This window comes from Phoxinus phoxinus, assembly GCF_949152265.1.
Source record: "Phoxinus phoxinus genome assembly, chromosome: 1".
NCBI lineage: Eukaryota > Metazoa > Chordata > Actinopteri > Cypriniformes > Leuciscidae > Phoxinus > Phoxinus phoxinus.
In genome coordinates this window covers 28,479,282-28,489,180 of record NC_136876.1, presented here as the reverse complement: position 1 = coordinate 28,489,180, position 9,899 = coordinate 28,479,282, and the positions used below count along the sequence as shown (strand labels likewise).

Here is a 9,899-nt window from a genome sequence, read left to right as displayed (position 1 = left end):
AATGCAGTATTTTTCCGGGAGTAACGTTAGGCTAACTTAACTCGATTCCAGTGAATAGCCTACTGTCAAAAATTGTTCTAGTAAAATTTACATCTAGGGATTGTGTGAACTATATCATGTAGGCTAACTATATTATGTTAGGCATTATGTTTAAAAAAAAATCAAGAAAGCAAAACCATCCAATTAAAGTTTTAGCAAAAGTGCTTTAAATAAGTGCACATAACTTGGAGATAAGCTTTGATGATGACAGAGTTAAAAGTCCTTGCTGGCTGAGGAAAATCATACGAAGTCATAAATTCCTCATGCTCAAGCATACTGCCATTTATGCGACTTTTTGTTGTTCTTGTGCCATTTATGCGACTACGTCTTTGCCTCTGTACCGTGTGATGTCATCGCGTATGTAAATGTGTGTGTGTGTGTGTATGTACACATTTCCTCAGGTATGTGTTGCCGCTTTGCTGGAAGTGAAAGGGTGGAGAACGTAAAGTTTACATCTGTGTCAGAAAACTGTTGCCGAACTCTCATTCAAACTTACAGGTATGATTTTTCAGACATGTCATAGTCTGTATTTTTTGTATGAAAACGAAAATACAGATTTGTTTTTGGTTTGAATAGCTCCGGTAATAATTTGCAGCGTGTTGTTTGTCGTGTCATGACTACAGCGTTCAGGAATATTCTCGATTATCGAAGGGTGTGGAAAGATGTAATGAAGCCCTAGAGAAACTTTGCTGAGTTTTGTTTTGTTTGCTTAGTCAATGATACAAGTTCCCCACAGAAATGAAAACCGAGCCACTTTTTTGATAATAGCCTACATCACGCACCCACTTCATTATGTTCGTATAATAGCCTAAATAGCACACACTAGGAAACTTTTTTTCTTATTAATACTTTTTCTTGTGCTACTCTAGCTATATGCAAAACGATTTGAAACTTATCGACTGGTAGGCTACAACTTAAAAATGACGCCACACCCAAAACCACGTCACGTAATCCCCGTGTATTTTCAAGAGCTCAGTAATTCAGCTGTTTGTTTCGTACTGTAAACTTAAAATCTCTTTGATCAAACAGTGAATGCATATAATATGCATGCTGTTTTTATTTTTCTGAATTAATATAAAAAACTGATCAGAGCTACTGGCATTTTGAAGGACGATTTTATTGACACAAAAATCTGTAGCAGCTATGTTTTGATTATTTTCATTCTCTTTTGTGTGTGTGTGTGTGTGTTTTCTTGTTTGTTTGCATTTCCTCAATAACTGAAATAAACACCCTGTAAATAATTTCGCGCGCTGGTATAGTTTCGCGAGATCGTTAGCATGTTTTACCAGTTTAACAACATTCTAACCTTCAGCCTAATCTTTTGCCATATTTCCTATGAAATCCATGTTTAACGATTACAAAACACCAATCTCTCTTCATCGTCTCAGTAATAATGGATAAAACTACCTCTCATTTCCCCCCTCCTGCCTGTCAGCTCAAAATGGATGTTTAAAGGTAGGGTAGGTAGGATTTATATAAAAACTTTTTACCAAATTTGATTAAACTTTCTATATATATCAATGCATAATTAAAATGTAAGTACTCTGATAAAAAGAGTATAAAAATCGAGTGACTCTAGACCGTTTAATCTTCATTAAACACAGCTCATTATTTCCATTCGGGGACGAATCACAGGATTGGCTTGCGCGACTGTCACTCTCCGTCGCCATGACTACCGCCGTTATTACTGGCTCTGCCCACGTGCGCGCAGTCGCGCACCCGTTTTTAGGTGGGAGTGAATGGAATTAATGAGCTGTGTTTAATGAAGATTAAACGGTCTAGAGTCACTCGATTTGTATACTCTTTTTATCAGAGTACTTACATTTTAATTATGCATTGGTATATAAAGACAGTTTAAACAAATTTGAATAAAAGTTTTTTTTAGACAATTCTGACCTACCCTACCTTTAAACTATGTGAACTTTTGGCCCTGTTGACTTTTCACACTCTTACTCTCTTTTTTGTTGTTGTCATTGTTTCGTTTGGACCTAACAATGTACAAAGGTGGAAAGTCAATTTTTTCTTCTCCTGAGCTGTCATTTCCATCAAATCTGAAATTAGATGGGCTATTGTTTCAAATTGCTTTCAGAAATAGCGTAAACTTTTTCTGGGGGAAAAACCCAGACTTTCTTGCAGACTTTTTAGGCTACTAAGACTAACTAAGACTTGTGGTTTGACAAATTTGAGTTATAGGGTTAATTCATTGAAATGCAAAATGCAACTCCTTCAGGTAGTAAGTTCAGTGTTTCATAGAAGTGGGCATATTTGTGTTGTGTGGATGTGTGTTCCCCTTTGTCAGCTCACTATGTGAATGGGGATCTCGCTCGAGAGCCTATCTACTTCGAGTGACTAAATGAGCCAATGCACATTGACATGCGATAATGCGATAATGAGCGATAATTTGATAATGCAAGGGTGCATCACATCCTTGTCTTTCGCTTCGGAGCCAGACAGTGAATGCTGTTCCTGCTCTGCAATATTATCTGAGAGTGTTTTAACTTCAAGAGACGAGTCTGCTTCTTCAGGAGAATGCCTCTTCAAGCTGGTGTTGGTGTGACAGCGCAGATAGCGCTGGCCGCAATCTCACAGAGAGCAAAACAGCTGTTTTCACATGCAGCTCAGAATGTTGCGCCTTCAATGAGAATGTGAGTGCTCACATCAGGCTTGCACTATCGTCCTGTTTATGTAGCCGCGGTCATCCCTGGGTGCTTCAGCACCAGAGAGGACAGTTTCCTGAAAGAGCATACACGGTTTGACACTGCGTCTTTTTCAAGACGTCATTCAAACCGTGTGTTTCTGGATGTGGTCATTTCCTATCCTCCTATGATGGCCCCAATCACTGTTTCACATGCCTGGGCTTAAGCATGTTGAGACTGCGTTCGTGGGTGGTTCATGTTTTCTCATGAGATCATGACTAGGTCGGCATGTTGTTTGTCTCCCCTTTCTCGTAAAGGCTTGAGCCGCACAGCGTGCCGTCGGGCTGCCGGCTGACAGCGCAGGTTGTCACGGCAACCCAGCGCGTGTCGTTGGGCGCTCTAGATGTGCAGGCGAGACTAAAGTGCCTCAAACAAGGTGGAGTACTCTTGAATATTCCCCGATCTAGTTCCTCTTCTGGTGGCCACCAGAAAAGGGCTACTTTGGCTAATAGCATTGGTGATCTGAGGATTACAGTGAGCGTTCCCCGATGAGACCACCTCCTCGGGCCCCTCACTCCTCTAGCGCATCTCGAACATGCTGAGACTGCGTTCGTGGGTGGTTTATGCTCTCTCACGAGCGCATGACCACGTCGGCACGTTGTTCGTCTTGCCTTTCTCATGAGGGCTTGAGCGTTCAGTGCCATCGAGTTTGACGGCCACGTTCACTGTCTCGCATGCCTGGCAGCTTTCGGATGGGAATATTGGTTCTTCTCATGACGGACCAAGTATTTCATTCGGAGCTCCAGGGGAGGATTAGATGTCGATCGGAGAGAGGGCTCTGGAAATTAAGATGGTGGAAATGATGACTGTAATGGTGTTGTGTGCTCATGCTGAATCAGATTCAGACTTGACAGCCACACTTTCCTGGGCTATCGAAGGGCGCAGAATGAGCCGTAACCACCTTGCCCCGCCCCCGTGCCTGTCCGGATGTGTGTGAAAACCTTTGGCAGTATGGAAGCATTTTGGCACCAATATGGCAAGCCAAACATGCCCAAATCTGCAGATTTTTTTTCCTCTCTCAGTACCCTTGGTGGTGGGGCGGCTTTGCTAATTGCCTAACCGCTTTAGCCCTGCATGTGATGGCCACTCTCAAGTCTGTGGAATGCCAAAACACGCAATGCACAAGGGTAGTTCCGAGACAACTGCCTCCAAACCTTAAGGCTGTGGTCGGACCCTTCGTTTCTGCGGGCAGGTGTTGACTCTATGGCACCCGCGTCCAGACCTCTGGAAACTCCATATCTGGTCCATGGACGGGACGCGGAGGTTCTAGGTGACCTACCCCAGGCGGTGGTAGACACCATCACTTCTGCTAGAGCCCCCTCAACGAAGCACCTCTTTTGGTGAAGGCAGACCCAGCCCTTGCTTTTTCTCTGTCCCGTCTGCTCCTTGCGGTTATACGTGGACAGAACGCAAAGCTTCAGGACCTCAGATCAGCTCTTTGTCTTTTACGGAGGCCAGCAGAAGGGAAAGGCTGTCACGAAGCCTAAGATGTGCCTTGCCCGTTCGGATTGCGAGCACACTAAACTAGAACTGTAGCTTCTTCCTGGGCACTGGCTCAAGGCCCTCCCTTTGTAAAACTTGACTGGAACCACGTCAGAGACTACCATATGTTGTACTACCCTGCTTGGCTACTCCATATGTGCAACCATCACAGTGCCTCCCTCTGGGGTAGGATGTGACTTCCGCAGCGTTCCCTTCCCCAAGGGCATGCTTTCCCAGCGTTATCCAATAAGTCACACTGAGTGGGTCTTGCGGAACAGCAGTGACTGACCTTCTCTGCTTAGAGCTTCTACTTTCTGCCCAACACTACGGTCAGGGAAGAAGGCTTAAGCGGGGCGCTGAAAGGGCCAGCAGCAGTGGCGTTTTGGGAGATATCCCCATTCGTCAAAATCACTTCTGACATGCGTCATAGTGAGCTGACAAAAGGGAACGTCTCGGTTACATATGATAACCCTCATTCCCCAAGGAGGGAACAGAGACGGACGCCCCTCACCACAGTTGCTGAGCTTCCACTGTACGCCCGAGTCACAAGTCCAGCTCCTCAGCGGAAAAAACAGGATGCGATGCACTTTCACTCGTTATATGCTCGCGCCACGATGCACAGCAGCTGGTGCAATTATCGCATGCCAATGTGCATTGGCTCGTTTAGTTAGGCTCTCGATCGAGATCCCCATTCGTCAGAATCACTTCTGACGTACGGTACCATTTGTAACCGAGGCGCTTTCTCTTTTGTTATAGTTAAATAACAGAGTAAATGCTAATATTATAAGATGGATTCTTAATAAACACCTCATTGGAAACTGAAAAATGCTCCCTTTTGAATGAAGAGGTTGTGTTTGACCTCTTTTATTCACTGCATTTGTTAATTAAAACCAAAGCCTAGTGCGGCAATTGAAAATGAGTGGCAGATGAGAATGCAGCAAGCTTTTATTCTCACAGCATTCCTGCTAGATTTGCATAACCTTGTTCACACCAAGCTTGCCCACATCATTTTCATGTTAAACTGAGTTGCATGTTTTTAACTCGGTCCTGTTACTCAAGTGCACCAGGTTCTCTTTTGTTTCCTTTAATATTGTGCCATAATTTCTCAGAATTATTTACATGGACACACACACATGACCAAAAGACTTTCAGGATCATATGTATTCTGTGCATACCTGCAAAAAAAAATGTCAAGGGTCATTTTATATAAATACACCACTAGGGGTCATTGATGTCTTGGTTGTAGCCTTAGTTCATGATATTTGGCCTTGTATGTCACAAGTACCTTTTTTACATTTGCTTACTAGATGTGACTTGCATATTGACAGCAGTTTCCCTCAGTTACCTTTCTGAAGATAAGGATGGAACCTGTTACAGTAAAACAGAATAAAATTTGGTGTAACAGAGGTGTAACTATTTGTAATAGTGTAATAGTGGTAACTATTTATTTTGAACGTGACCTTTCTGAAGATACTGTCCAGATTTTACATTCAGTCACTCATGGGTTTGCAACTTTATCTTTAATAAAGAATGGAACCTGTTACAATAAAGAACAAAATTAGGTACCATGACGAAAGCAGATACCATGAGTGAATTATATAAAGTACACTGCTTTTTGTATTTCAATGATCAAGCTTCGTTTTTTTTAAACTGCTGAGACTGTGTTGTTTCTTTCTATAGTCATGGCAGAGGCTCACCAAGCAGTAGCGTTTCAGTTCACCATCTCTCCTGAGGGGATCAACCTGCATCTGTCCTACCAAGCCCTCAATCAAATCTACCTCTCCGGACTGCGGTCCTGGAAGAAACGCATCAGCAGGATTAAGGTCAGTGACTCGAATGAGTGTGAAAAAAATTGCATACATTTTTAACTTAAAAAAAAAAGTTTTTAATATAAATAGGTAAAAAATATAAATAGGTAAAAAACTTTTTTTCTGCCAAGAAATTAAGCTCATTGAAGTCACCATGAAATCGACAATTCTTGTTTTTTAATGAATTATTGCAGTATTTATCATAAATTATCATTTATAATAAATACTGCTATATTTCATTAAAAAAAAGGTCAATTTTGATTTCATGGCGACTTCACTAACTGCAGGTTTGGCATTATTTTTCAGTGTTAAAATCCCCCACCAATTTTTTTGTGAATTGTTGTAACCAGGTTTAAAATTAAGGGAAGGAGGAGGCGGGAACCAGCGAACGTTCAACATAACTTTAATATCAAAATAACATAAAACCAAAGGAAAGTGGCAGCACCTCACGGGCTACTGCTGCATATAAACATAATAAAAAACACAACATAAATGTCCCAGGTCTGGTCCTCTCTCGTCCTTTACTGTCGTCACTCCTCCTTTTATACTCCCGGAGCTAGTCTGTGAGACATGAGCCATCGTGTGACACGCTCATTAGCCATCGCACCACTGGCCTCACTCCATTCCCAAGGCTCTTGGCCCCGCCCTGCTTGCCACATGTGTCTCTTGCCCAAATGTGCAATATATGTGTTTATATACAGGGTGTATTAATACTTATGAACTTTTTACTTTTTCATGGACAGAACAGAATCATTAAAGGTGTGTACCCAGCGAGCCCCTCCTCTTGGCTTTTTGTTGCCGTAGCAATCTTGGCCACTATGTACATGCAGTCCGATCCATCTATGGGCCTCATTGCTAAGATTCGGGAGCACCTGCCCCTCAGGTAACACTTCCTTTTACCCTTCAGTGGGCTTTATCTTCTATATGGTAAACAGTTTAATGATACAATTATTTAAGTGCTATTTTTATATTTAAAGTCCCACTCCGATCATATTTTGAGCTATTTTTAAACATTCCCAGTGGTCTTTAAATTATGATTATGCCATTTTTAGCCAAAATCTCAAAACCTGTGCCGTTTTCTGGGACTTCGCTTCAGCAGAGCGGCAGTAGCTAATTAGCAATTCGCCTCTGCGTTGTGGGTGGAGCCGTTGGCACGGAGAAGCATTACAGTATTATATACACGTTAATTATTATTATCCAAAGTTAATCAAAGTTATCACCGATCACCGATCATTATTTCACTCCGAGACGTCGCGGTAAAAAACAGCTCGACTTATATTAAAACAGCTCCATATTTAGTATCAGTGGATTGCTCGGAATTTCGGGATTATTATGATGCTAATGTCACCGCTCTATCTGAAAAACTGACTGACTCTCTCACGAGTGACGGGCTTGACACACGAGGGGACAAATGACTGCGACAGGCGAAACTCGTCGCCACCCGGCGTGTGCAAGTCTACTTGAACGAGCGCGGAATTTCACATGCCCGAATGTCGCCTGTTGCTTGGCTGGAGGAGGCTGGCTGCCCTCTCTCATTATGTAATGATGTAATTACTGACGGGATCAGTCTGTGTTCTCCAAACTTAAGTTTTGACGATTGATAGACGGTGAAAAGTGACTTATTTGTTACAGTAGCCTATGTGTTCCAATTTGAGTATGAGCTTGTGGCCCCGCCCAGTGGAGTTACTACGTCACCACTCCAGTCTATTTTAGCTGGCATTTTAGCGTCTGCTACTGATTCACAGCCATTTGAATGTAGAAATACTCAGAAATACAACTTTGAGCTTATTTTTCTCAAGATATGTCCTCTAACATCAGAAAAATGCCACAAGAACATGTTAACACCTAGAAAAACAAGATTTTCATCGGAGTGGGTCTTTAAGTACCGGTACTAGTATTTTCGGTCTGGCTTTTTTTTATCCTCTCAAAAATGTTATGTAAACAGTAGGGGTGTAACGATCAGTGTTAGGGAAAGTTTCTTTGAAAAGTAATGCATTACAATATTGTGTTACTCCCTTAAAAAGTAACCAATTGCGTTATTTAGTTACTTTTTAGGAAAAGTAATGCGTTACGTTACTTTTGCGTTACTTTTTCTGACCTGGGCTGGGCTAGTTTTTTTTTTTTATAACAAAAAAGTGATATATTGTGGAAAATGTAAAGGCCCTTTCAGACCAAAATTTAAATAATAAGGCTGAAGGAAATGCAAATTCACGTGTGTACTGTAGACTGCGCAGTTCAAACAAACCTTTCAGCTGTGCTGCCATTCTGGTTCACAGAAGAATAGGATGCAGGAGAAGAAAGTTTAACACTTACTTCACCAATAAAAACGAAAAAATCTATAGTCATTTTTGCTTATGGTTTAACTGAATCATCGAAGATCAGCAGCAAGTATATTGGTCAATAAAGTGAGATTAAATGCATATAAATATTTTTTTATTTAATAATTGGGGGTTTGCATATTATTCTGATTTTGTATTTCACTGATTTGATTCATTTTGAGGAATATTAAATCTTTTTTGTGCAAGTGAGATTACTAAATGCATGCTCACATTTAGTCTAGAACGACAATAACCATCATGTTTACACACAGCGTCTCTGCACTACTCAAAAATTTTCTCAACATGAAGACAGGAGAGCTGTCAGTCAATAAATGTGAAAAAGTAACTTGCTTTACTTATTTGAAAAGTAACTCAGATATTTAGCTGTAAGCTGTGTTCACTTCACACTACAAGCGACAAAGCGACACATTACCATTCATTTCAATGGGGAGCGGGCGGTTTGCGGCGACACGACGCGCGATCGCGGCCGTTGGCGACCTGATTATGGAAGGCCACGAGGGCCAAAAACTTGTGAATTTTAACTAGTTTTTAACACGTATTTTATGCGTATTTAACACGTATTTCACATGTATTTCACATGTATTTTACACGTGTTAAATACGCGTGACAAATCCATGCGTCATACAAATAATATATTTAAATTGCACTTTTATGAAAATGTAGATAAAAATATAATTGCCTTGTTTTTCTCCACTCATCTTTTTGTAAATAAACACATTAGTGGACATTCTAGCTTTAACATCAAAGCATTAAAGGTAGGGTAGGTCAGAATTGTCTAAAAAAACTTTTATTCAAATTTGTTTAAACTGTCTTTATATACCAATACATAATTAAAATGCAAGTACTCTGAAATAGAGTTTAAAAAACTCTAGTGTATTTAATCTTCAATAAACACAGCTCATTAATTCCATTCACTCCCACCAAAAAACGGGTGCGCGACTGCGCGCACGTGGGCAGAGCCAATAATAGCGGCGGTAGTCATGGCGACGGAGAGTGACAGTCGCGCAAGCCAATCACTTGTTTCGTCCCGGTAGGAATTAATGAGCTGTGTTTTTTGAAGATTAAATGCACTATAGTCACTCAATTTCTATATTCTCTTTTTCAAAGTACTTACATTTTAATTATGTATTGGTATATAAAGACAGTTTAAGCCAATTTGAAAAAAAGTTCTTTAGACAATTCTTACCTACCCAACCTTTAACATTTGTGTGGGGAAATCAGTTACGGTGGACGTAAGCAATCAATGCAGGTTTAAGATACAGACCATTGTAATCAATATCTGTCTTTGGAAAAAAACGTGAGCTTTTGTTGTTCTTACATTTACAGCTATTGCAAGCAGGTGGCGCTTATTCAAAACCTTTTTGTTCAGAGATTGGCTACTCATCAGACAAACAGTAATTAGGTACACAGGTGATATTATCAATTTAAATGATTTTGTAAAGACTTAAAGTATTTAAATATGGACTTTATATAAGTATTTAAGACTTACAGGATTAGAATGAGAGCTTGTGCTCAGGTATAATAATTTGATTTGG

General features: G+C 40.8%; 1 protein-coding gene across 1 annotated transcript in view; it reads left to right on the top strand.

Annotated features, from left to right (window-relative positions):
• Positions 1–239: 239 nt before the first annotated feature.
• The window catches only part of cpt1a2b (carnitine palmitoyltransferase 1A2b), a 37,737-nt gene continuing 28,077 nt past the window's right edge, over positions 240–9,899 (top strand). The window contains exons 1-4 of the mRNA XM_079630674.1: positions 240–310; positions 441–537; positions 5,898–6,040; positions 6,769–6,908. Of these exons, the coding sequence (XP_079486800.1) occupies positions 5,900–6,040; positions 6,769–6,908 (281 nt within the window). The 5' untranslated portion in view covers positions 240–310; positions 441–537; positions 5,898–5,899. The remainder of the gene's footprint in view (positions 311–440; positions 538–5,897; positions 6,041–6,768; positions 6,909–9,899) is intronic.